The sequence below is a fragment of the Oryzias melastigma genome, linkage group LG1 (assembly GCF_002922805.2).
Source record: "Oryzias melastigma strain HK-1 linkage group LG1, ASM292280v2, whole genome shotgun sequence".
In the NCBI taxonomy this organism is placed as follows: Eukaryota; Metazoa; Chordata; class Actinopteri; order Beloniformes; family Adrianichthyidae; genus Oryzias; species Oryzias melastigma.
The window spans coordinates 10,382,357-10,410,049 of record NC_050512.1 but is presented as its reverse complement, the minus strand read 5'-3'; the positions used below and the strand labels follow the sequence as shown (position 1 = coordinate 10,410,049).

Sequence of the window (27,693 nt, the reverse complement as noted above, 5' to 3'; positions counted from 1 at the left end):
GCTCGGCTGTATTTGCAGTTTCCTATATGAGATTAGAGACAGTAAAGATCAGCTTGTTTGGTGGGTTTCCAAGACAAATGAAGGACTTTTTAAGTAGATAAGTCATACAGACATTTTTAAAGGACCCATTACATTTTGTTAAGTTATGAAATATATAAAGTTGATTAATTTCCCCCGTGTCTAATACAATGTTTTTAATGTGTTTTTATGTAATACTAATTAAGATGTTTTTTATTGCATATCTTATTATTTTATTATTATGTAGAAAATATGCTGGGCGGGCCACTAGCTCACAGCTCTGAGCTCTCAGCAATGAGGGGAAGAGGAGACGGGGGTGCTCCCACCCCCATTGATCCCGCCCACAAGAAGGCGAATTTCTAAAGAACTGCAGAAACTATCCTAGAAAACGATATAGGTTATTGGAATTAGGCTATAAAGAATAAAATCATAATTAAAATCAAAGTGGATCAAAAGGTGATCAGAGTGGAGCTTTAATCTGAATTCACTTTAATCATCCAGGTTCCTCTCTTCCCCCCAACCCGTCCCTCCTCGTGGGCGGGGCCGGTCCCGGTCTTCTCTGCAGTGTACCCCCCCCCTCCATCTGCAGTCTGCAGTCCCATCACTGCTGCGTCCTGCGGAGAGCGCGCGCGCACCACCGTCGGAGATGTAAGTCTGTAGCTTTCATTCTTAGGTTTTGACATTTTCAATCTGCAGCTGCTATCAACCTTTGAATAACGTTTTTAATTATGTTACAAAATCAAAGCGGATATGTTATGAATAATTCTGTCAGGTTCAGTTCTGAGGCGCATAAACAAACATCAGCGGTAGATTTTTGGATGGAGGATTTTTCCTGTAAGTATCGTTTGTGACCCCGATTGATCACGAGACGGATCATCCGTGACCTTAAAACGCCTTTGCATGAGACAGCGATGATGCAGCAAACACACCCCCTCCCCTCACCTCACCTCTGTGGGGGCAGGAAGCGTGTCCCGTTTCAGCTCTGCAGAGCCGGGATGCTGCTGACGCACATGCAGCTGCACCTCAAACCTCTGCAGCGTCCCAGGACTTTGGTGAAACGATGTCATCATGGTTATTTTCCTCCAGATAACTTTGCACCAAACTGCTTTGTTGTTGTGAGTCTGTGATGTGCAGACTCATGTGTGTGTCCTCCTGCAGGGCTTTCACCTCCCTTCTTGTCGTTTGGATCCTGGCGGTTTCAGCTCAAGGTAGCGTTGGGTAAGTGTTTAAAAGTCAAATCATCTTTATATTTATTCTAAAGAGAGTTGGAAGTTTGTGTATTTTCTACATCACAAATACACTCTTTTTCAGACTGTTTGTTTTTTATTTTCTCTGTTCCTGATAACAATATTAGAAATGCAACATTAAGCTTAATTTTCTTTAAAAATGTCATTTATTATCAGAAAATGCCACAAGAATGTGTTAAAACAGCATTTTCATTAGTGTCTTCTGCTTTTCCTCTCCTGTATTTATCAATGGGTTTAAAACTAAAGCAAGAAGTTTTGCAGTGTCTGTTCAGCAGAACACAAACACTGATGCACTATTAAAAAATAAGAACAATCAAAGCAAGTTGCTTTATTTCAGTCAAATAAGGACTGACATTTAAAGTTGCTAGTTTTTTTATTATAACTTTAGACAAAAGAAAATCCCATAATTTAGAAATTAATACTTAAAATATATGAAACTTATGAGTTCAATTCAGGAATTAAACTCACTTAATGATAACCTAATTTACTGTGATGCACCTTTAAAGATTAGATGCATTATATATTTTGCATGTTTTCCATTTACGTTAAATATTCACTCCAAGATTATTGTGTTTTTGGTGTTTTTAACATGTTTTTGTGGCATTTTTAATTATGATGGAGAACATATATTAAGAAAATTAATCTCAAAATTGAATTTCTGAGTATTTCTTTGTTGAAATTGCTGTGAATCAGGAGCAGATTAAAAGGACAGTTTAAAAAAAAAAACTATTTGTTATGTAGAAAACGGTTGGGCCACAAACTCCCGGCTCTGCTCCATTTTGATCCATCCAAATAAATCCATGTTTGTTCTCCACGTCCGAGCTGGTATCTGGTTTAAAGCCGTTCGTCTGGATAGTTCTAATATTGCTCACTGTTTTTGTTGCAGTGGTTGGGGTGTGAGGGGCTGTAAACGAGATCTCTCATGTGTGGGTGACAGTAGTGGGGGCGGGGTGGAGGGGAATTTCTAATGAACTACTGCTGATCTGCAGAAATGTTTTAAAATGTTGGCTAAAAATGTCATAATCATAATTAAAAGACCACTGAGAAAGCGTTTACAGTCGATCAAAAGTCAATCAGATGAATGAATACAGAGAATAAAACAAACTAATACATTACTAACCTCCATTCTGTGTTTTTATTGCTTTGAAAAAGTATAAATGACATGCTCACATATCTTTGGTGCTAAAGTGTTGCCAAAAAGTGTGTTTTTATGTTGTGTTTTCAGACCGAGCACCAGCACCAGCTTCTGCACCGAGTCCAAAGAGTGTTTGGAATATGAGCTGATCTGCAAAACGGACGAGTATGAAGTGAGTGTAACCGCACCCCCCCCCCCACACACACACACACAACGCAGCTTTTTACATGTGTGCGTTTGTGTCCAGGTTCGACACTACAGCCCCACCCGCTGGATTTCAACAGACGCCGAGGCTTATTTCATGGGGGTGGGTGCAGCCATGGCTTTCCGGAGGCTCTTCCAGTACATCACCGGCGCCAACGAAGGAGGTGAGGAATCGAAACGGAGAGTTCCCAACGTCTGAGAGCTACTGACATCATTTACTCTGCACAGGCGTTCAGATGGAGATGACGGCCCCCGTCCTGGTGAAGATCCCAGAGGACAGCAAGATGTGGGGGCCGGCTATCTACACGCTCAACTTCCTGCTGCCCGCCGCCTATCAGGAAGTCCCACCGGCCCCCACCAACGACAAGGTGAGGGTACGGGACGATGCAGAGCTGAACATGGTTTCAGAAAAAATCAAATGTACAAAAACTTTATAATCGAGCACATGTCACGACAAAAAAAGAAAAACAGAAATCTTGAACTTTTTAGCATAAACACTCAATATAAATGCCTTAAGGTTCCACTCCAATCGCCTTTTATCATTTTAAAAGCATTCTTTTAATTATTATTTTACAGTTTTTGGCCAAAAAAATGTTTTTTCTAGAACATAGTTTCTGCAGAGCAGCAGGATTTTATTAGAAATTCACATTTTTAGTTGTAGGAGGAACTGTTGGTGCAGAGAAAGTCTGTTCTTGTTTCCCATCAATCTGCTAACATTATGGACGCAATATTGGATCTAAAATAAAAAAAAAGACCATTGTCATTGGATTGGGTCTTTAAATGGGCCAATAATTGCATTAAGCTTAACTAACTTATGGTTCAGAGCTTTAACTCAATTAAACTAAATTAAAAAATTAAACTTAATTAAAATTCCAAATAAGAATTTGGAGTTAACCTCCCTTTCTCGCCTGAAACTTGGCATTGTTTAGGATGTCAATATAAGGATTCAAATCCTGCATAACAACACATTTCATGATGTCATTCAAGTGTCCAAAATACAGAGAAATGTCCAAAAATTTTTTCCTGTGGTGGCTGCTTTTCATTTGCTCCTCCTAGTGGCAGAATTGCACATTGCAGTCATTCCTTTACATAAACATAACTCGCCACAGAAATGGGTTAGAAACTTGCTATTTTTTTCCCACATCCTTATATTTTTAGAAGAAGTTTTAAGTTGCTTCATTGAGTTTTTCATTCTCTCATCTTGCTGATGGTTTGTCGCCCTCACAGCTGTATTTCACGGAGATGCCGCACATGAACGTGTATGTGAGGAGCTACGGAGGGTGGATGCTGTCCATCGACTCCCGGAGTCATACTTACCTGCTGACTGCAGAGCTGGAACGAGTGAGAGCTGCATACAACCATAGCTACCACTATGGCGTTGGCTACGACAGGTACGTCTTCTTTTTATATTGTTTCTTAGTCATGGGGCCTTTAAATCTTATGTTCCAAAATCTTTCTGGAAAGCGTTTTATTTTTTAGGTTGTATATCTTGAAGTGTTTGACTGCTGTCCTCTGTGTTTGTTGGATGATTTCAGCCCCTTGAAGCTGCTGAACAGACACAATGAGGTTTGGTACGTGGCCGAGGGCCAGCCTGTCTGCTCTGACCCACAGGAGCCCACTCCTGCACACACGACCCGGCCCACTCCGACCCAACCGCCCTCAGCCTCCCCGTCTGACTTCCTCCGACGCATGCTCTCCGACTCCGCCGTGATGGTGTCCTCCAACGTGTCCTCCAACGCAACGTTTAACGCCTCCTCGCTGCTGCCTTCTGACCCCTCCCCTCTCCTGCCATCCAAAGCACCAACCGATCGTCCCTCGGACCAACCCCTTAACTCCACCCATCCGGCCCCCTCTGCTCAGATGCCCCTCGAGACCTCCACCAACTCCTCAGATCCTGTGTCTGAGAGTCCGCTGCCAGAGCTGCAGCCTGACGCCGAGCTGTGGAACAGCACAGCAGGCAGCGCGATGGACTCCGAAGCCGAGCCGAGCGCTGTGTCTGAGTCCGCCAATGCGGTTTAGCATTTCCTGTTAGCAGAATCAAACGCCTGTTCTCTGTGCGTCTCCGTCCTCCTTGTAGCACCTCCTGCTCCACGCTACACCACAGCTTTAGCGCCAGAATCATGTATCACCAAGTACGCTTTTCCACTTCTTCTCCAGCATTATCCCACATTTATATCCTAAAATGAGGTCACCTGTAAGCATTCATTTATGTGTGGAAGCAAGCTAAAGTAGAATGGACTTTCATGACCACTTTTTGTTCTACATTACTGTACTTTTAGCAGCACATAGGTGTGTGTCAGCACACACGTCCAGCGTGATCTCTGCTGCCGCATTAACCCTACAAATTAGTAAACTTTGGAAACAAATAGTTTATAAACTTCATAGTTGGCAAGTATGCACTTCAAATATCTGCTGATGTGTAGGTTTTGTGAAATGTGTGTGGAATTTAGGCCAGCTTCATGACTCTAATAACTCCTATGAGACAAAATAATAATAATAATATTTGATTTTTATTCATAAAAGAAGGAAAAACTTACATCTTGTTCCTAAAATGTTATTTCACGAGAGATGAAAGCAGCTTTTGTCCAGGTACATCCTCCTCTCACACCACTCCATGATCACCTCCTCCACGGTTCAAAATCATGCAGTCATGACCTTTTTCACCCAGCTTCTCCATGTGTTCTCCTGAGGTGTTGAATGCTAGAAAAGCAGCAGAAAACCAGCATCTTGAAGGTTTTGCTTCATCAAAACTATAAGCTGTGATTCTATGTGCACAGAAAATGTTAAAAGGTGAGAATGTTCTTCCTCACACAGCAAAAGAAAAACACCACAAGTTGAGAAAAAGATGTAAATGTAAAAGATTTTTTTTAGGCTTTAAGAACTTCAATGATTAGATCTTTTTCCAAAAACTGTTTAGCCACAAAACCTTTTATCTCAAACCGCCGTATTTATCTGGGATTCATGGTTTGAAGCTTGCTCTGGCATCACTCTGAAAACTTGACAGACTTTGTGGGATGTATTTACTGTATGTAGTCTAGCTGTTGTGGGACGACACCAAAGATCTGAGTCTGGTGCACTCCGCTTCCAGAGGAAAAAGGTTCTGAGGAAGACGCAATAAAAGCTGAACTTGTTCAATTCATTCTGGTGTTTGTGGTGATTTTCTTTCTTCAAATGTTGGTTGTACTGTTTATTACACACAACTAAATTAAATAATAATTTAGAATAAATTAAACTAAAGGAAGTACTAATTTTCAAACAAACAATACAATTAGTGTCTAGATTTGGGATTTAGGTTATCTTTCACAAACAATAAGGCCCAATATGAATTCTTCCCTTTCTCCCTACCCCTCCATTTGAAGGGACTTGTGAAGTGCAAGTGGTGTCTGAAATATATTTTTTTAATGTCCTCCCCTCCAAGCGGAGGGATACACACGCTGTGCCATGGAGGAGAAGCAAATTTCTCCACGCGGATGCGCTCTGAAGCACATAGGTTTAGATTATAATGTAAGTCATGGATATTTGTGGTATTATGACCTTTTTAAAGTTTTAAAACCAATGTTGTTATGTGTATTCGAGCTAATTTCATCTTTTACAAGAAGAAATCAAAGAAATAAGATAAAAAAAGAAGGAATCTTGGAATTTGGATTCTAACAGATACAAATTAAGCTTTCTTTTTGCCTTTGGTCTTAAAAGAAAGTCACATTGTTTAATATTTTGTCGGATCACCTTTAGCTTTAATTATGAGACACATTTAAAACTGCATTGTTTTAATGAGATAACAAAGGTCTGCACTCTGTGGTGGTCGGTCCATGTGTGAAGGCGATGTCGCGCTCACGTAAATTGAGACAGAGATTTTTTTTTTTTTTTTTTTTTGGAATGTGCTTATTCCTTTAAGAAATGATCACTGATGAAATAATCTGGTCATTTTTACCTCCTCAGATGACCTCATTTAGGGCCCTCTGCCCACATGCTCGGACTTCAAGCACGAGGGGCAATACTGTTATTTGGTCCTTAAGATCACTTATTTCTTTACTCTTATCATCATATACTGTATATTTATAGTTAACAGCTACATTATAGTTAACAGATTTGAGACATTTCCGGACTTAAATATAAACAAACATTTTTAGATCCAGTAACCTAAAAACGCCCCTCTTTAGATCAAGGTCAAAAGAGGGTCAGAGTGGGACTTTAACCCTTTTACTTGAGTTAATACTTGTTTTCTCCAAGAAAATCATGTTTTTTTATCATTGTGGATAAAAAAATTGAAGTATATTATATGGTTACCCATGTTTATGTAAGAGTGTTACAGTACGGCAAAAAAAGACGTTTTCCATGACACGTCATTTAGCATTTTCTATAAGTTTATTGTACAAAAAAGATTTTCACAAGCCTCCAGTGCTCACATATCACCAGTTTCATCAAACCACATCATATTAGTTTGAAATTAGCTTATACCACACACAGCAAATAAGCATTCATGCTGTAGAAATCATCTCAGAAAACCACTGACAACTTTAGCGAACATCAGATACTTTAGCTATCTGTTCAGAAAGATCGTTCACTCAACAAAGAAAAGATGCTTCAACCCACAATTCATCATACAAAATCAAAGTCCTGTCGGGTTTGTTTGGCTGTTGGTATAAAACAACGTAAAGAATCCGAGTGGGGCAGCAAAGGCGCTTCTATCAAAGCTTTAGCGCACAACTATCCAAAAAGAAACATTTTTAGTCTCCAAATAAAAATCTGTACTTTAAATAATTAAAGTATAATGTTTTATAAGACACGGATGAGTGACTCTTCTGAATAAAGTCATTTAACGGGACGTTTCTGTGTCTCCTGCACTCTGATCAACATTTTTATGAACATAAAGGAGAATAGGTCTAAAGTCAGAGACACACAAATTTATCTGCGTGCACATGTGTTACTACTTCTCTGTTTGAAAGTTTTTTTTAAACCCTATTTATGTGACATTTTCCGCTCCTCATTTTACAACAGCCACCTTCTTGTTAATACTGGCTCTCCGGCTTCCTCCTCCTCCTGCGCCTCCTCCTCCTCCTCCTTGCCATAGATGGCTGGGGATGGTGAAGGCGTCCACACTCATCCCCACTGTTTTTGACGGAATGGCGCTGAACTGCTTCCTGTCTGAGCTGTATTTGTAGATGGACTCCACTTGGTTGGAGGAGAGCGTCCGCGGGCCCACGCCGGTCAACCTGACAAGGTCCTGGGAGTCGGGGTTCATGGTGTACACGCCGCGGAACTGACAGCTGGAGTCGCGGAAGAGGATCAGGAAGTGGTTGGCCGAGCTCTTCTCCATCTCCTGAAATGGAAGCAAAGATAAAAATCAGAAATGTTATTTAGATTCGCAAACAGCAGGTTTCTAACATTTGAGAGACATCAAACCCCATACCTCAAAGATCTTGTTCTTTTGTGTTTCATTGACCTTTCCAGCCAGGCAGCAGCGGGAGAGAGCGTTGTGAATGATGAATTTATTTGACCTAAAGCTTGGTTCTTTAAAGAGCTTTGGGCCTAAAACAAAGCAAAAGCATAACAGGATATATAAAAAAGGTAAGTACTTCATACCAATCTTCCAGTTCGGATGCACTGTTCATTTGTATACCTGTGTATTCTGGGGCCGGGGAGGTCCCGTTGGACTCACATTCCTTGTCTTCAATGGCATTTGTTGGCTTTTGTGTTGCACTTTGAGCAGGAGAGTCAAGGCAGCTGCTGCAGAAGAGTCAAACACTGAGTTCCCACCTCATCTCCCTTATGTGCAGACAGTTTAGGAATGAGCTGTCTCTCAGTCAGATCAGAAGTTGTTCTTATAAAAAAGATCTATAAGCTAAAGTATGATGCGTTATGTTTTATTAGCAACAATCATAGAAACACATCTTGAAAGTTTTCACTCAGAAATGTGTAAAAAAGATTGATTTAAAAAATGTGATCAAGGTTACCAATTTTTTAATGTATTTATTTTAATACGGACCAAACAGTGCATGACCTCTTATCTGGAAATGCAAACAATGGATTTCAAAAAGGAGACCTCCTGCTTTATGAATTTTAAATTAGTCCATAAGTGACATCAGGCTAACAGGAAAACATCAGAAATGTGCTCTGTGGGCCCCCTTGTCTGTAGTATATCCCACCTAATTTTCCATGTAAGGAAAAATGGGTCTGAGCTCTTATGGATTCAATATCTTGATAATGTTACATAACATATTTCAAGATGGTCAAAATGCAGATTTCTGGGTATGATTTATAACAGTAACTTAAAAACAAGAAATCCCAGACAGTGATTAGCTAGACACAGGTCAGTTCTTCAACACTTGGTTGTCACAGGTAAACTCATTGTTTACTGCTTTGCATAGAAGCAACACATATAGATTTATCAAGATGATCAAATTGTTTTTATGGATTAGAGATCTCATAGTTCCTTACCAGCCAATCAGAACACTTCGCTCACAGAATGCAGGACTGCTTGTAGTTCCTAGAATTTCTAAAAGTACAGTTGGAGGTAGAACCTTCAGCTATCAAGCTCCTGTTCTATGGAATAAGCTCCCAGCTCATGTCAGAGAGGCAGGTACAGTTTCTACCTTCAAAACTAGCCTTAAAACATTCCTATTTGGACAGGCGTTCTGCCAGACTAGCCAGTAATCATAGAATAATTAACATAATGCTCCCATACTGTTCTGAAGTTTGGGGAAATAATTATTATAATCACATACTTCTCCAATATATGCTTGAAATATAAATTATGAAATATGTATATTCTCTACATAATAACATAGAAGGCTGCTAGAAGTTAGAAGCTGGGGAAAGTATGGTGCACTGGGGCTCTGTCCTCTTTTCCATCTACTTCTCCTCTCCTCTACTTTTTTATCTACTTCTAATTGTATGCCTTTGTTGGTGGTGCAGTATAATTCACATGTTTTTCCTTCTCTCCGACTCCCCTGTGGGAGACCGGGAGAGATTGCAGTTTCCGGGAGACTTGTTGGTGATCCTGACGAAGCCCCGCCCATCTGGATGAAGCCCCGACACCATCCTGCATCTCTGAGTGGGAGTGATTCCTGGTGGGTCGTCTGTCCTCCTGCTCCTGGTCGTGGACTGCAGTTCTGCTTCATCTGGACTATGGACTTAATCATCACTCGTCCCTCAGCTCTATATGAATGAACTCTACTCATATATGCAGTTTTAGCAGCTAACTTTTCTTTAACCGTTCTGGTATCGCCTGTCCGTCCTGGGATGGGATCTCTCCCTCATGTGGGAATCCCTAAGGTTTCTTCTTTTTTTCCTGACTCAGGTTTTTTTAGGAGTTTTTCCTTACCGCGAGGGAGGGTCTAAGGACAGGGATGACCGTTCTTTATAGTCTGTTTAGTTTTTACCTATTGTGCATATTTTATGACTCCATCTGTGCATCTGTAAAAACTACAGGCATGAAGCCCAATGAGGCAAATTGAATTTGTGATATTGGGCTATATAAATAAAATTGAATTGAATTGAATTGAATTGAAGTTTAGCAACATTTTTTTTTCATCCTAAAGAATTTATGCACTGGTCAGCAGTGGATGCAGTTTATTATATTTTACACTGTTAGCCCAAGTGTGCAGACCGCTAATTCATCTAGACAATAACGTCCATCTATCTTCACAACCCACTGGGTGCATCCTGAAAAGGTCAACAGTCTGTTCTAGCGCCATGGACTCAGTCGGGAATCAACTTATGAAACATGTATTTGGACTGTGACAAGAAGCCGGAGTGCCCAGAGAAAATCCTCTTTTGCACAATGAGAACTTGCAAACTCAAAACAGAAAGGACACACCTGGGACTTGAACCAGGCCCTTCTCTGTAAGGTAAGAGCGTTAACCACTACGCCACCGTGCAGCCATTGGTGGTAACAGTAACATAACAAAGGAATGTGACTATACACAAGCTTCCTCAAAATAGGACTCCAGTGGTGTACAGACAATGCTTGTCTTCTTGATTGGAAGATTGTAGGTTCCATTCTCACTGTGTCTGTCTGTGTGCCCTTTGGCAAGACACTAAATCCAACATTGCTTTGAACCTTTAAAAAAGGGGGAAAGCATTGCATTATAGCCCATTTATATAACACATTCTCATCCCCAACTCGTCACACATGGACGGTTGATGAAGGACCTCTTTCGGATCACTTTTTGACAATTTTGGTGTCCCCAACTTTTTTGACGTGCTGGCTATTCATAAAATCAAGGGTATGCCACCCTGGGGATGTGGTACCGGATGTGGAATGGTCCTCGGGACGCCTCCAGTCTCGGTACCCTAACCCAGTACTGGTTCGTGCCAGTACCGCAGCTGCCGTGTCCATTGCCGGGCTAGGATTAGGGTATCGGTACCGGGTTTGGGTACCGGTGCACTCCAGGTCACGGTACTGGACCAATTCCGTTTCACAGCCTGGAGGTTGGGGACCCATAATTGAATGGGAAAGCCAAAACCTCAAAAAACTATGAGTTGGGGACACCAAAAACGGGCCTTTAAAGTGGACAGCCTGAAGGACCGAGCCCTTCACGTGAAAAAGCGACGCGAAAGGGGTCCTTAACCAAACGTCAATATGTGACAAGTTGGGGATGAGAATGTGCCGATTTATCATAGCTCCTTGGCATATTTTCAGCAGTGGCTGTACTATAATAAAATAATCTATTCAAGGCTGTGAGAAGGCTTACTCTGCACCAACAGTGATTTTGTATTGAACTCCTGCAACTCTGCAGGAACTATGTCCAAGAAAACAACAGGTTTTCTTGATTTTGTCTAAAAATGCCATAATCATATTCAAAAGACCACTGGGAATAGTTTCACAATGGATCAAAAGATGATCAAAGAGGGTCTCTAAGAAACAGCGTTGGCCATAAGGAGAGTCGGGGAATAAGAGGTTGGAGCTCATAGAAAATGAACCGGAAAAGAAAGAGCAAAGAGCAGTAAAGAACATAGAGTACCTCTGTGGATTCTTTGTGGGTTCACTCTTGGCGTTCCCTGGCTCCTCCGTGGCCACGAGGTTAAGTGAGGAGTGGGAGTAAACTTTTGTCAACTTAGATCCTGGGAAAAAACACATTAAAAATGAACATCTTAGTCATCAGTGCATGTGCAGATCTGAGTGTTTTTTTTTTATAACTATGACCATTACCAGTCGCTCCTTTGGCTGGACTCAGAGAGAGCTTTGTTTCCTCTCTGGTCATGCTGCGAGGGCGTGAGCGGGCCTTCTTGGCTGATGATCGACCATGACTGGTTGACTTTTGCTTTAGAACCTTGTCCAGATCTTCCATTATTTTCAGCTGATGGCGGCGTGCATACTCCCCTCTGGTGAAATCGCCTCGGCGTGCTGGTGTAGCCGGAGGTGTTGGGGACGGCGAGGGTGTGCCTCTGGGAGGCGTGCAAGACGGAGATGCAACATTTCTGTCTGCAGATGCCGATCTGAATGAAAAAAAAATGTTGGAATGGTTACCTCCACGCATCAATATTTAGGTATCGAGCACCGAAGAGTTCAAATGCAGGTTGACCTTATTTCCTGCTCTTGCTCATTCCACTGTCTCCTCTTCCTTAGCTCCTCCGTCCTCTTCTGTTGGCGCTCCAGCAGCAGCGCTCTGCGTTGGGCCATCTCTCCTTCACTGTGAGTCTCGTCCTACAAGCACACATGCACATAGCCACTAAAAAAGGAGTGTAATGCAAACAAATATCCCTATAAGTACATTGGAAAAAGGTTTAAAACCCTTCCACATGTCAGACTTCTCACCTTAAAGAAGAAGCCAATCCCTCCTTTGGTTTCCACTTCAGCCTGATCTCCACTTGGCTTCAGGGTTTCAGTGGGGGCCTTGTGTTCTTTGCACTCAGTTTGCTGTTGCGGCGGATCGAGAGCATCTGTAGCTAGACTTATTTGTTCGCCTGGATCCGAGCTTTCTACAACAGGTGGCCTTGCAGATTCTGTGTGGTCACTCATGGAGTCGGAGGAAAACTCTTGCCCCTCGTCAGTTGGTTCATCGCTGGTTCCCTCTGGACCTCCAGCAGTTGATAAGGATGCCTCATTCAGTCCACATGGCTGCCCTGCAGCCACACCAGCTCTTGCGGCTTCTGCGTCCACACTGAATGCAGCAGACAGGGACAGAGTGTCACTCTCAAACGAACACTCGGATGGAGCCCCGGAGCTGCTACCTCCAGCTGGTCTCCGGCGCTCCTGCCTGGACTGAAGGAAGATGGGTAGCCCTCCTACCGCCTCGGCATCATCCTGCTCCAACTCCAGGCTGAACTGGGTGGGTGTCTCGCTTGAAGCTGTGTCGGAGGTGTTCTCGTCAGGCTGCTGTGGGAGCTGAGGAGACTCCTGAGGAGTCTGGGGACCACCGATGCGGAAGGAAGAGGAAGTCTGGACTTGACACTTGCTGGGGGAAACACGCCTCAGGTGAGGAAGAGTGTCCACATTCTGGGTCGGTGTCAAGACACGGTTCAGTGTTGGGAACTTGAGTTCAGAGGGGCGGGGCTGGGGCTGAAGCTGAGCGCGGGGGCCGTGTTTGGTACCACGCGAGTGAACTTTTGTGATGGGAGCTGGACAGGAGGAAGAGATGATGGTTTTAGGTGAGCCGGATGAAGGGAGGACTTGAGCGCGACGTGAGGGTGAAGACGCTGAAGCAGATTTAGACGCAGGAGGAATAACCCAAGCCTTGCTGGTGCTCCTGGTTGGAGTCCTTGTTGGGGTTCTTGGTGGGGTCTTTGTCGGTGTGTGAGGTGGGGTTCTGGGAGGAGTTTTGGTGATGTTTCGCGTCGTGGATTTGGGTGTGTTTCTCGGTCTTTGGTTGCTCAGGAGCTGCTGCTGCTGTTCTGTAAGTTTCTGCATGTCTTTCTGGAGTGACTGCAGAGCTTCACTCAGCTTCTGCACCACCTCGTTGTACTCCACAATGACACCCTCTCCTGGTTTGTCACCTCCTTTTTCAGCCTCAGCTCCCTTCTTGCTTTCGATGGAGAAGGTTACTTGTTTCTCTAAGCGAGTAGGATTGGAAACAGATGGCTTTTCTTTCTCCTTCTCCACATCCTTGTCCTCTTTCTCCTCCTCTTGTTTCAACTGTTCCTCCATATGAGTGAGACGCTCGTCCAGCGTCAGACTATCCACCTCCGCCGTCTCTCCTTCTCCTTCTCCTTGCTCCCTTTTCAGCTGAAGGAAAGCAGTCTTTCCGAGTCTCTGTCTGTGTCTGGCAAAAATGGCTTCAATGCGTCTTTTTTGTGCTTCGATACTTTTGCGTTTTTCCTCAAGGCGGGCTGCCAGCTCCCACGCTTCAGAGCCGGGTTCTGGGCCTTTGGGACCCTGGTTGCCCTGATGGCCAGACACAGCAGCCGGAGTGGAAGGAGTGAGCGGAGTTCCAGGGGTTGCTGGGTTTGGAGATGATGCATAGTCCTCCCCGGTGGCGGCAGGATTTCTTCTTTGATGGTCTCGCTGTTCCGCAAAGCTGGTCATGCGTGGACTGTTGTTGGTACTGTGGTTTCCCTGACGACCGCTGGTGGGTCGGATGTTCCCAGGAGCATTTCTGGGAATGTCATCAGACGCTTCTGAGGAATCAATGCTGCCATCTCGCAGAACAGAGTCGTCATCACGTGACATGTCGCCGCTTTGTCCTGACCTGCCCCGCCCACTTTTCTTTTCAGCATCAGCTGACCAATGAGGGACTCCTGAGCGAGAGGGAGCAGAGCTACTCAGCTGAGGATTTTCCTTTTCTGGGGAATGCAGAAAAAAACCGGCAGGGGCTCCTTCAGGACGCAACCTGGGCTCCTGTCGGCTCCCTAACCTCCCCTTTTTCTCGGGTGTTCGCCCCTTCCTCCGATCTTTGCTGTTGAGGGTGTGAACCACCTGCAGAGCTTCCTCAATAGTGGGAAGCTCCCCGAGGGGTGCAGTGTACGCGTGAGGGCCCCAGGCAGACCGCTGTGAGGGGGCCGAAGCACTGACCAGGTGGCTGAGGTCTTCCGGCGGACTGTATGGGATGTGGGCCATCCCTGTCATTGCCGCCGGTGAGGTCATTGCCGGGACACCGGCGGTGAGGTCATCGGTGCTGACGGAGCGAAACACAGAATCTATTGGGTTTCCCATGACAATGTCAACATCACTGTCCAGGCCAAATGGGATGCTGAAAGTCACTGCAGACAGAGGACGACTGCGGAAGAGTGGATGGTGACAGAAAGATGGAGAAAAGGATGCAAACGATTGTTGAAAAGCAGGAAAACACTGAAGCCAAAGACAAAAGAAATTAAAATACGAATGCAAAGCAACACCCATGATCTATATTTACTAACCTGATTTGTTTCTTTGTCCAACTTTTACTTTCTGAAAATAAGATTTTAAAAAATCAATTATTTTAATTCAGCTGGTTATCATGATGCTTGTGAATGATGCAGTTATCCTACCTGACGATACAGAAGAAGGCAGGGGGACAAAAGGTTGTTTGAGGATGAAAGCAGGAGAACCACTGGAAAAAATAAAGGTAAGTATGAAAGATTGATAGATTAGTTGATAATATTTACTAGTCAAAGTTTCCCTAAAAAGACGTTTTTGCAGAGGATCTGAGTCTGCTAATTTCTAGAAATTAAAGTCATGCTTAGAAACATTAAACGAATTGGATTATCAACCACTGTTGTGGAAATTCAACTTATTTGGCTCAAGATAAATGCATGAAAGATAAAATATGCTTGTGAAATGTCAAATTTAGGCCTACTTTAAATTATTTTCTGGCATTTTAACCCTTTAACAACTGGACTCTTTTTTTTTGCTTCCTAGTTGAATATTGACCTTAAATAAACACAGCAAGGATGAGATTCAGCTTTTAATTCATGTATGTAGTTTCCACGAAAGGCTGTTAAAAGTTTCAGGGTTTTGAAAAGGAAAAGCATTCAGCTTCTTCTACCTGAGGGTTGGTGTTGGGGTTGGAAATGTACTTCTAAGTCTTTTGTCACAAGTAATTTTGTGGGAAGATTTGCACATCCACAATTCCAACTGTGCAACTTTTGTTTCTTTTTTAAATAAGGCTCAGGTCAGGTCCACTGATACTCGGTTTGTGAGTCTTATTGCATTGTTTTCACATATTTATAGTGTCTATTGGTTCTTCCAGAAAGCCAGTACCTGTTGCTGTTCCCATTGACAGGACTTGTACACTCCAACAATCCAGAGACATCTGAAAACCACAGAAGCACGTCAACTCTAATGCATTCATTTGTAACAATGAAGACCTTCATTTGCTGATGAGCTGAACAAACTATTGACAAACCTGTGAGGTCAACGGGTTGAATGGGCTGAACAAAATCTGGTTTCTTCATTTCAAACCACTCTAGCAGCTCAGCTACGAGGCTGAGGATGTTCAGCTAACACAGGAAAGGGGTTTTGTTAGCAAAGATTTGACACATATCACATGTTGAAAGGTGATTCCCCATCCTAGAACGTTTTTTTTTTTTTTTTTGTATTTCTACACTGTGGACTATTTTTCCTTAAAAATATGTCCTTTGCTTGCAGTTTTGTGGGGCATTAGTACTTTTTTTTTTAAAAATTTAAGCGGAAGGTGACAGTGCTGTGACGTCAAAGCGGATGGTGCTCACATGCAGAGGTGGGGGGGCGTAGAGCAGGTCCTCCACAGCGAGCTGGCAGCAGCTCTGCAAGTTGCTGTCACAAAACTCCTTAATGAGCTGCAGGTTGTAGACGCTGTCCGCCACAGACATGGTGTCCTTCAGACACACATCTGGAAGGAACGCATGCAAAACAAAATATACAGTATTAATATACAATGCATTTATCTTTTTTTTTTTTTTTTTTTAGCAGGAATGGAGTAAAAGTTCATCAGGTTTTCTGTTAAACATAAATAAAGATCATACAAAAATATTTTTTTCAATTCAACCTGAGATCAAATTTAAGCAGCAGAATATGAAATCTATCACTTTTTTCAGTTTGGCTTCCATATCAACAGTAAACAGTTTTTTAAGGATGCTCGTTTGTGTACCCTCTAGAGGTAGCAGGCTAGGGCAGTAGTAGTACAGCACAGCAGCTATTGCACAGCCGTTAGAGAGGTCTTTGACGGCGGAAACCAGAGGGAAAGTGGGAGTGAGCTTGGACTGGACTTTGTCCTTCTTATAGCGGATCTATAGGAGAAAAGACAAGACAGAAAAAGGTTGAAGCGAGAAGAGAAAACCAATCGGCAAAGAGAAAGCAGAAACAAATAACGCCAAGTGGACAGCCAAACACAAAAAAATATGGAAAACAGTTAAAATAAATAACTTTTTGGTAATTGAGACTTAAAATTGCAAAGAAAATGTGACGGCAACGTGTACTGTGCGTCACTATAATGCCAGTACAAAAACGAGCACAGAAACCTAACTTACACACATTCAAACACATCAAACACCTGCTGCAGTGCAAAGCTTCAAACACAGAGAAAAGCAACATTTTAAAAAAGCTGTGGTTAGACAGATGCAAGTGAAGATGTGGACATCCTTTCCTGAGGCAACATGCAGCAAAAACAGGCACTACTGCTTTAAAATCTATTTTCTTCAACTCTTAACCCTCGGATGCTGAATCTAGATGGTGTGAATCAAAGCAAACGCTTCACTGTACAGTCTTGAGGCTGTGATTCATTTCCCTCAGAGGGTCAGTTTATCGGTGGACTTTATGGGTGAGGTGTTGCTGACTGAGCGGTGTGTCGGTGCGTTGCTACGGGAGACGAGGAGGATGGGGTTGGGGGGGGAGAAGAGCGAGGTGTTATACGTTACCACTGGCGGCTTATTCCCCGACTCCTTCAAACAAAAAGCGATAGCATGCTGGATGGGGATGGCAGAAAGAGGGAAACAGGCATAAATGACAAGGAGGCCGTTCATCAGGGGGACCGCCACACCACGAAATCACACGGCAGGGGGAGGAGCAACAGAGGAGGAAGAGGAGAGAAAAAAAACACAAAGGAGGCATATATGTCTTTTGTATTCTTGAAGGTTTTTCACCTCCCTCTGCTCCTCTCCAAGACCCACCAACCGTCTGCACACTTCCACATGAGACAGATGACTGATGCAACAGTCAGAGACATCAACATCAACCCAAAACATCGTCAGACAAAGATGTAGCTACGGGACACATGTGACATCTAACTGCTCTGTTTACAAGCTCAGCAGAGAAACGAAATGAAAAAAAGTACACTTTAGGCAATTCCAGTGTCCACAGAAAGACAGGTTTGTGCAGCTCTTTCAGCACAGAAATGTCAGCCAGAGCAGAGACGGACAAAGACAAACGAGGGGTGCACTTACTGGGACTAGTTTCCAGTACCAGCGGTTGGACTGACACTGCCAGAGCGAGGAGTGACAGAGGCAAGCAGAAAAACAGACCAAAGACGGTGTTACAAGCCTCACCATCACTGCAGCAGCCCACACAGTGCTTTTAAACACACCGAAAATGATCGTTCAGCCAAATTTGGTTGATTTTTGATCAATCTGAGCTTCAGAGCAAGTTTGAGGCAAAAAGGGTTGAGTTAAAACATTACAAGTTAAAAACAAGATGTTTTTACGTTGTTATACATGAAACCTCTACCAATAGAGATAGTAGAATTAGTTCTGGTGAGATTTATTAAAATAAGTTTTAATTTTATGCCCTTATGGGACAAATTAATAACTTGAAATGATCTATAAACACTAATATTTAAATATATTGCTTAGAAATGTAAGGTCTCAAAAAACGTTTCATAAATTTAACCCTCTGACGCCTGAATTTATTAATTTATATTTTTATAGTTATAATTTTACTTTCAAATAGAAGCTAAATTAAGGTCATTTTAGAGCCGAAGTGGTTTAACGCATATTTGCACCAAGAATTCTCCCCAAATAAGCACAAAGTAGTCCAACTCTCCTCATTTCTGGAACATAATCATCTTAAAGTAAGAATAGTTTTACACATTTAATGACAAATTTGTCAAAAACGAAATGTAAGTGAAATTAGTCAAATTAATCTTTACAGTTTCCTTAAATCAAACATGCCTGACTCATGATAAAAGATCCATCCCCATTCACAAAATTATTGTGCAATGTAAAAAAAAAAGCTTTATTAGAGATATTATTTAAAATAAGATGTTTTTAACCCTTTAACACCGGAGCTCCAGTATTTCTGTTCCTTGATTTACTGTAACTTTTCAACCATTAACTGGAATTACGTTAATCGTGTAAACAGCGTCACCGACAGCGCCTTAGGTGTCAAAGGGTTACGACCAAATGACTCCCAAAATTTTCAAGATTTATTGCCTCAAAAATGTTGTCTTTTATTAAGTGTAAAATATATATTTATGCAGGAAACTAGACAAGAATGCTTGTCAAGATTGTATGTTGTTGCATCCTATGGGGTGCAAAAATATTTGAAACATGTGCAGCTTTGTTACCCTGTCCTGAACGGGCTGCAGGTCTGTGCAGGTCTGGGATTTGGGGAGCTCGTCTTCTCCTTCTGTGATTTCTCTCAACTTCTGGGTCAGCTGAAAAAAAAAAACAGGTTTCAGAAAACCAGGATGAAGGATTATTTCTAACTATCTCTAAAATGTGAAATTATACACTCTAAATCCAACTAAATCAAAAGAAAGTAAAAAAAAAGACAATTTTTTAAGAAAAATTTCTCTCTTGAAGTAAAATAGTATTTCAAAATCATCTTAGTTTGGGAAAACATGTGTTAATAACTAGAAACTAGTGACAAAGAGACCTAGTAACTTAATTTTTTTCTTAAAATAAGAATTCAGGATCACATTTTTATCAACATTGACAGATTTTTTTCCTTTATTGAAGAAAATCTACTAATAGGGTTAATATTTATTACTTATTTCAAAGTGTCCTGTTTTTGCTGTGTGTTTTTTTTAATACCTTTACTGGATTTTAACTCTCTTGTACAGATGCTAATCTATTTAATCTGGCCCACCACATGGAATTAAGTATATAATCCTTAGCAGTGCTTTATTTTCCCTGTAATTCTGATGTCTACCCATAGGTGGTGCACCACAAATAAATTGACCTTTGTTTAAGTGCAGAAATATATTTTTCCTTCATGTGATTTTGGAAGATTTTGTTGTTTTTCCGTCAAACAGTCATTTTTCCGATCATTCCAACACCACATGAACGCAGCATTTCTCTAAGTTTATATTTTTCCCTGAGAAACATCAACCAATTGGTGCAACTCGCACTGAAATGAGAACAAAAGTCACAATTTTGAGTCAAAAAGTTTGCCCACCCCAGCTCTGGTACATCTTTTAAAGAGCATAGGTTTAGTTAAGTCACGTGTTCCTTCATTTTTACAGATTTTTTTGTGATCAACCCACTGGGTGATACTGAGCATATGGGTATCAATCTAATTCAATACTAGTCAAAATTTCTGATATCAATACTAATATTTTTCGTAAATGTTGTGGATGTTACATGAACCTGAAAATCTCAATTGTCTTTAATTGCCGCAAATGTTTTTTTTTTTTTGGTAAGTTACCCCTTTTTTAAGTACTTGATATTTTCAATTAAATGGAAAATAACTGATTAAAAGCAGGGTAGCTGGGAAAGCTTCAAACAAGAGTGGAAAAATCAATATCTGCGGGCTGGTTTTGATCTGATACCAATTTGAGATTGATACTATCGATATTTTGGATCTATCCGCCCAGCTCTGGTTACTAAACACAAAAAATGTAAGAAAGGTTTAGCCTTACCCTGTTGACCCAGAAGAGCAGAGCATTCTCCCAGGGAGCCCCGACGCCTATTTGCTCCGCCTCCGCCGCCATCTTTACCCGCTCCACCATCTCCCTGGCTGCCAGTGACATCAGTGAGTCGACGAGGGCGAGATGGGCTTTCTAAACCGAACCCGAAAGGACAGTGACGGTTAAAAAAAAAAAACAGGATTTTACTTTATAAAGGATGGAAATATTCCCATTTAAATCACAGAATTTCTGGAGAAAATTTCCTTAATTTTCCACAAATTCTCACTTTTCTTTTGCCTCATGCATGTGGACTGATGTTATAATTAATGCAGCAGGTAGACACGCACCACGTTGACGGGACTTTTGCTGAGGTCTTCCTCTGTGACCCCTGCGTCCTGAACCTTCGGGGCGAGGCCTTTCTTGACCAGGAACTGCAGCAGAGCCGAGTTGTCGGCCGGGGGCCCCTGAGATGCGGGCTGAGAGCCCCCCTGCGCCTGAGCCAGCAGGGCCTGCGCTCGGCAGTACGTGTCAGGGGACAGCAGCAGCTTGGAGACGGAGGGCTTGAGATGCTCCTGCTCATACTGGTCTTTGTAAAGGGGGTCTCGGAGCTCAACTGGAACATTTTCTAGAGAAAAAGGAAAGAGTCACCTTAAATTAGACACTCCATTGATTTATTTATCTGCAGTAACTAGTGTCAGCATTGCTGAAAATAACTAACTATAGCGCCTTGAACTAAAAAAATGAGCCTTTTATGTATTTGAATGGAAACAAAGGCTTAAAGTGAGTCACCATCTTTAGGCTGAGATGAGTAAGGATGCGCTGAGGTCATCAGAGACGATCTGAGAGCCAGTTTATTTAAAAAAAAGCCAAGTTTGCTGCCTTGTTCTTTGAGCTGAGAGTAAATCTACAACTGCTTCATTGATGAATTGCCCAACGTAGAGAAGTTGCTGCACAGAGACTGCAGACTCCCTGAGCTGTTTGGTGGACAGTAACTTCAGAGTCGACCTCTTCCACTGACAGCAAAAGCAAAGTGACTGGGAGACTGGATAATGTCATCATCTGCATGAACAGCTCAGCTGGGTGACCGTGACATGAGAGTCATCTCGACTGGGTCATCTCACAGACACAAGAATTCTTCCTCTGATCTATTCTGAAAATTAGCAAAGTCTGACCTTATTATGTTTTCTTTTGTCTCCTCTCCATCTATTGTACACTTGATGAGCAGTTGTAGCTCTCGTCTTTTGCGGTAAACTTCTTGAGTAAGGGCTTTCTTATATAACGAAGTCCCTCCTCGCATCCCGTGTCCCATTTCTGCATTCTGCTGAGCGGAGGAGGCAGAGGAAAACCCAGCCACGTCTCTGCATCAGCGAGGGAGGAAGCGCACTCTGCTGCAGTGTGACACATCATTGTTTGGGGTTGAATTCTTGCCTTTTGAGGACGGAGAGGAAAAAAAAGGGCTGCTGTCGCTATGGGAAGAAGCTATTTGGCCCAAACGCAGCAGAAATGATCCAGACTGAAGAGCAGAAGATCAGTTTAAGATAATTAAGTTAGAGGAAATGCAGACAGAAAGCAGCACAGGCTCCTATTTTGATCAGTCTCTTAAAATGATGCTGATTTTGTTTAGCAGGAGAGGAAGTCAAGAATACTTTCTCACTATGATCTGTTTGGAGTCTTTACAGTATTTGTTCAAATAACAATAAAAAGTTTTAAAACTGAGTCAATGCATCCGTAAAGCATCAAGAACACGGCTGATGTTTGGTGTTATGGAGCTCCTTTCTGGGTGTCTGAGTGACCTGCAGCTCCAGTTTTAACTTTTATAATGACTTGAGGGAAGAAAAATTAAAATTCCTGACTGGAATATGAACTCGTGCACCAACAGAGGTGGTTATAAGCTCCAGGGGGTCGAGCAAAAAATTCCACCCAAATTTTAGGTCAATATTGGGATCATCCTCAGCAAAAATAGCGATGAAATCTTGTTTATTTACTTAAAAAAATAAACAGTATTTTTTATTCTCTGCAACTCCCCCATATAAAATTATAATAACAATTCATGAACATAGTCACCGTGCAATTTAAAACACATTTTAGGCTGTTTTGCCCAATGGACCAACATATCACACAATTTGGAACGAGACTGGGTTTTCAATTGAGTTACATAACTTAAAAAAAAATTGTTTCTTAAATGAGGTCTTACTCTCTAAAATTGACTTTTTCTGTGTTCTAAGGCAGGGCCAGTCGACTTTGGTCCTCAAGAGCCTCAATCCTGCCTGGTTTCCAGCTTTCCTTGACCGTCTCTCTGTTGATTGGCTGACTCGAGTGATTCCACATCCTGATTGACTGAACACATCTTATTTAGGTAGTTACCATCAACCAGTCCATGGAGAACGGGAAATCATTCTCTTGAGGATCAGGACAGGCCAGCCCTGTTCTAAGGGATGCACAACAATAGTATAAAAAATAATATAATAATTAATAATAAAATAAAAAATAGTTCTGCATGTCAAAAGTTTTCATCTTTTGCTATAAACAGGATGAAAGCATCAGCATGTCTGTAGCATTTTTAAATCTCAGAGACCAACACGTTAGTCTGCAGTTTGAGTAGTTTCTAAAGGAGCCGCATAGAGTATTACTTATTTACTTAAAAATGGGGTATATTTAAAAAAATAAAATAAAATAAAGATTAAAAAATTGTGTGTCTGTATTTATTGACCAAGACTGAAAATTATGAGCAAATGATTGTCAACAAAAATCAAATTTTATACATCCTTGTTTTGTTCTGCTCATTAACATCGGCAATGCAGTTCTATAAAAGGATATAAAATGGTAAAAAAAATTATATTTCCTTTCTTCAATTACCAGATTTTCACATAACAATGTTTTAAATGTCCAATTAAAAAGGTTTTAGACCATAAATTAATTGGATGTTTTGGGGAATTTTTACTTATTTATACAAAACTAATATAAATGGACAGGAAAAATGCAGAACATAAAGTAGTCGGAGCTGAGATGAATAACAGTAAAATAAAATTAATCTAATTTAGCATCATTAGTGTTTGATTCAAACAATATCTGTGACAATGATGACAAATGCAGGTGTTTATATCAAATAAGGTCAAATAAGGTTAAAGTACACAAAACCTGATAATTAAATACATTCTAGTTGTTCCTTAGTACAATTTTCTTTTCATTTTCCTTTTGGACTCATGCGAATAAATAATGAGTTGAGGACATTTTATATTTTCTTTAGAAATAAACACCATTTTTGGTTACTTTGATACACCACACAAAAGCAGAAAAGAATGTCTGTTTGTGTTCAGTTGTTCACCTTTACGACAACATTTCCCTCGCCTCATTTTGAGATGCTAAATTTAGTCTTTCCCATGTTCCACATGGAGTTTTCTGCAACATTTCCTCTTCAAACACGACTTCACCTGATAGTGCTGACTCCTGCAGTAAACCACTCTCCTTCAATTACCTTTTTAACAACAGAAAAGTCACCAAAAAAAAGCTCATACATGGAATTTCCTCACTACATTAGGCAGAATCGGAGTGAGAAATGAGCGTGGCGCATCAATCCCTCTGCGGCTTCATTAGTGCTTCCATCAGTTTCCTCCGAAGGACCCAGCTGATGTTTCCTGGTCTGTCTCAGGCAGGCTGGGAGGACCCTCTGAAGCTGAGTCCATGCAAAATGCATGGGATGTTGCATAAAGCCTCACTGTGAGGCCTTTTAAATGCATGCTGACATTAATGTGTCAGCAGATCCTTGACCTGGCTGGCCCCTCCTGCCATTCTCCACAACAAATAAAGCCTCATAAAAATGAAGGGATGAAGCAGATGAGCTGCCATGATGGATTTTTGACTCTGATTTAGCCCGCTGAGGTATGATGTCGCCAACTACATCTAAAGCCAAATACATAAAAAAATTGTCAAATAATTTACATTTTTGGTAAATAGGATGTATTTGAAGAAATCCTTTTAAATGTTTTTTATAAGATATAGATGGTATCAATTATGAAAGACTGTTTAATTTGGTAAGTTTTAGCATACAGCTATTTTAGTTAAGATCCAAAAATATTGACATGTTCAGGAAAAAACACCTTATTTACCCACTGTCTCAAATTTGATACAAACATTTTAACATGGGTTCTTTGAAAGGTAAATGCTCGACCAGGTTTACATTGTTAGAAATGATACCAGGCGAATACTCAATTCTGATTGGATGCAGGATGTGGATTAAAAGGTGATTTACCACACAGATAACCTAAAAAATAAGTTCTATATTGATTCGCTGGCCTAAACGCCAGTATTCCAGTTATTAAGTGATAATGCCCAACGAAGTGTACATTATCAGAAGTTAATGTGGAAGCTTGCCAGTCCCAAGGTGGAAAGACAGAATTGAGTAATTTGAGAAAGTTGCTTTCCTGTGGCAACCTCTGGGATATGGTTACATGAAAAAATAACTTATTTTTTAGGTGTACATTATCATTGTGGATTATCCATCCATCTTCTTCCACTCATCCAGGACTGAGTTGCACCAAAAGTGGTTTTGAGATTTCATGGATGCGGACATTTTGAACTGAGCAGGAATAGTCCCTCTACTGCCCCAAGTGGAATCATAATGAACTGCAGGAACAGTTCTCTCCAGTGGAGTTTTTAGGACAATGTGGATCATGCTAATGAGATATGGTTTTAGAAATGCATGTATCAAATACATACCAATGGTTATCTGGGGTTTAACAGTAAAACTCCAGAGTTCTTGACATTTTGTCACCAGGTCATAAATATTTCATGTGTGTGCATCGACATTAAACAGCAGCAATTAGTCCCCTTTGATTATCTGCCTACCTAAACACATGTGCACGTGCAGACAATGGGGGGAGGGGCACATTTTGCATCAAATGTTTAAAAAAATAGACTAATCATAAGAATCAATGCTCTACAAACGCCCCCTTTCTTGATAGCACCTACAGTGTGTCACCTTCACCACACCAACGCGCACTAATGCGGGGCGTGCGTGCGTAACACTGACACAGATATGATGTGGCCTGGACCATTCACCGCCTGCACACGCAGAAACATCCCCGCACAAAGACACGCTCCCCTCTGAGCCACGCATCCGCCTCTGTGGCGGTTCGGGCCTGCGGTCCGGGTCTGACAAAAGGCTTTGTTGGACCGTGACAGCCCCGCAGTCCCTCACGCGCTCCTGAGGAGGTTCCCCTCGGTGGAGCCTCTGACTGTCAACCATCATCTGAAAATGAAGCTGAGAGGAGCCGAACCGACAAAGATGGATGCTGAAAATCCCAGCTTCTCCTCACACTCTGGATTGGACTCTACAACTCAGAGATGCACATGCAGCATCAGCACCAGCAGGATGATGATGATCGAGCGCCCCACCCAAAGCAGCTGACGGAGGGGGGACTGTACCTGCACAGCCGTACAGTTTGGACAGCAGCCAGCGGATGTTGGCGCAGATCTTGGCCCGGTTCAGGTTGTACTGGTCCAGCGGCTTGATCTCCGGCACCGAGAACGTCTTCTTCATGGCGCTGGGGGAGTCCACCATGGCCGCGCAGAGCCGCACGGAAGACACGGCAGCAGGAGCGCGCCGGGGAGATGTGAGGAGGAGGAGGAGGAGGAGGAGGAGGAAGAGGAAGAGGAGGAGGATCCAGTGATGCACGCGCAGACCGAAAAAGGTGAACGAATAGAAGGAAATGCATCACTTATCATTTTGTGAGATATTTATAAATCAGCAATTGATGATAAAATAATGACTTGTGCGCTCATGCACGCGCCCCTTCATCAACTACAGTTCACATTCCATAAACATCCATAATGTCTCTAGCAGCGCCGACAACACAGAATAAAACGAATGCTTTTAAATGAAACGAGAAACTTTATGAGCGAGAAGTCCACATGAAATAATTCGCTTCATCCACAAGAGGGCGCCCGAGAGCAAGGTGACAACCAACCTTTTTTTAGAGGCAAACAATGATTGTGCACGTGGGATTCTCTCTGTATGCATTAAATTACAGGACATAATACATGATAATTTTGTAATTTTTATGTATGTGTGAGAGCTCCAGCTTCCCATTTCAGATCCAAAACAAATGAACGAATTTTAAAGAAGTCCAGCTGTAAGTTGTAGGAGATATACTAAAAAATAAAAAATAAAAAAAAGAAAGAAAGAAATATTACACTGGCTAAACTCAAGCATTTTGTTTGAGTTTTGTCATTGAATTTACTCACTTTTTTTGTTTCCTAAAATAACTTTTAGATTAACCAAAATATTTTTTAAATGTTTAATAGTAAAATTACTCATTAAAATAACAGTTAAAGTCAACTTAAACTTCAATTAATTACATATAAAAAATAAACACATTTGCATGTGTTTTTTTGTTCATTTTCACAAGAAAACATTAAAACAAAAGAAGAAATAATGTAGGGGAAATGACAGGGAACAGAATGAAGAAAAACTTATGTTAAATAGATTCAACAAAAAGTAAATCTAGAACTTTCATCAAAATAATTTGAAGTAAAATCATTAAAAACAGCTGAAAAGACACAAAAAAATCGACAATTTGTAAGTAATTGCTATTTATTCATTGGTAGTATTTGTCCATTCATTGGCCACATGTATATGAAGTGTAAATGTAAGATACATCGAGCTGCAAACCAGAAGAAAGAAATGTCAAGAGATCCTTAACAACTTCTACAACTTCCATCTTTCTCATGAGAGACATTTCATGATCTGCAGTCAAAAACAAGAAGCTACAAACTCCACAAGGAAATAAAACATGGCTAATATCTAAGGCTTTCAGATCCACACAAATAACTTTTAAAGGTCTTCTCTCCCAGCAACAGTGAAAATATGATGTGAATGTAAGCTTATTTGTCCTCAAATTCATGTGAAAGTGATTCCTGTTTTAATGATGACATCATGGATCCACCAGATGGCGCACTACTTCAAAGAAAAAATGTGTTGTCTTCCTCCTATACCAGGAAGTAGAAGAACTTCAGCCGTTTTCTGTTCCAGTTCTAATTTATACATCATTTATGTTTCCCATGGGGGTAGGAGGGATGTGTGTGTGTATGAAAAGTAAATTTATGAGAAGGATCTTGGACATTAGGTTACAATAACTGTCAACTAATGATTACAAACTTCGAGAAAGATTTACAACCAGAAAGATTATATTTTCTAAAAAGTTCGATAAAGCATTTATTAAGTAAAGATTTGTGTGTGGGGGGAAGGGTTCCAAGTATTAAACTGATGCTTTTTCCACCTTGACCAATAGAGACTTTATTTTACTTCTACATATATTTTGGGGTGGTTAGCTCAAGGTCCTGCTTCAAATCCCAGCTGGGTCCTTACATGTGTGGAATTTGCATGTTCTCATGTGCAGGTTTTATCCAG

At 41.4% G+C, this 27,693-nt stretch overlaps 2 protein-coding genes across 7 annotated transcripts; one reads left to right on the top strand and one right to left on the bottom strand.

Moving 5' to 3' along the window:
• Positions 1-516: 516 nt before the first annotated feature.
• soul5l (heme-binding protein soul5, like) lies at positions 517-5,743 on the top strand. The gene is made up of 7 exons (XM_024259283.2): positions 517-666; positions 1,177-1,236; positions 2,491-2,572; positions 2,648-2,768; positions 2,833-2,972; positions 3,832-3,995; positions 4,140-5,743. Coding segments are annotated over exons 1-7 (1,053 nt in total). The 5' UTR covers positions 517-664; the 3' UTR covers positions 4,624-5,743.
• Positions 5,744-6,950: 1,207 nt separating this feature from the next.
• On the bottom strand, positions 6,951-25,894 carry LOC112137088 (calmodulin-regulated spectrin-associated protein 3). 6 transcript variants are annotated; one of them, XM_024259202.2, is made up of 19 exons: positions 25,710-25,894; positions 20,633-20,910; positions 20,298-20,438; positions 19,002-19,091; positions 17,884-17,919; positions 17,359-17,406; positions 16,593-16,731; positions 16,195-16,334; positions 15,870-15,963; positions 15,725-15,776; positions 15,013-15,074; positions 14,902-14,932; positions 12,365-14,762; positions 12,132-12,253; positions 11,759-12,045; positions 11,571-11,670; positions 8,225-8,331; positions 8,015-8,133; positions 6,951-7,924 (listed from the first exon to the last, which is right to left on the bottom strand). In XM_024259202.2, exons 1-19 carry the CDS (start codon positions 25,843-25,845, stop codon positions 7,589-7,591), a joined length of 4,716 nt encoding a protein of 1,571 aa, XP_024114970.1. In that variant the 5' UTR covers positions 25,846-25,894; the 3' UTR covers positions 6,951-7,588. The 6 variants fall into 6 exon arrangements, with proteins under 6 accessions (XP_024114970.1, XP_024114971.1, XP_024114976.1 ...); XM_024259203.2 differs by having other exon boundaries at positions 8,225-8,328; XM_024259208.2 differs by having other exon boundaries at positions 12,365-14,660.
• Between the last annotated feature and the right edge of the window lie 1,799 nt (positions 25,895-27,693).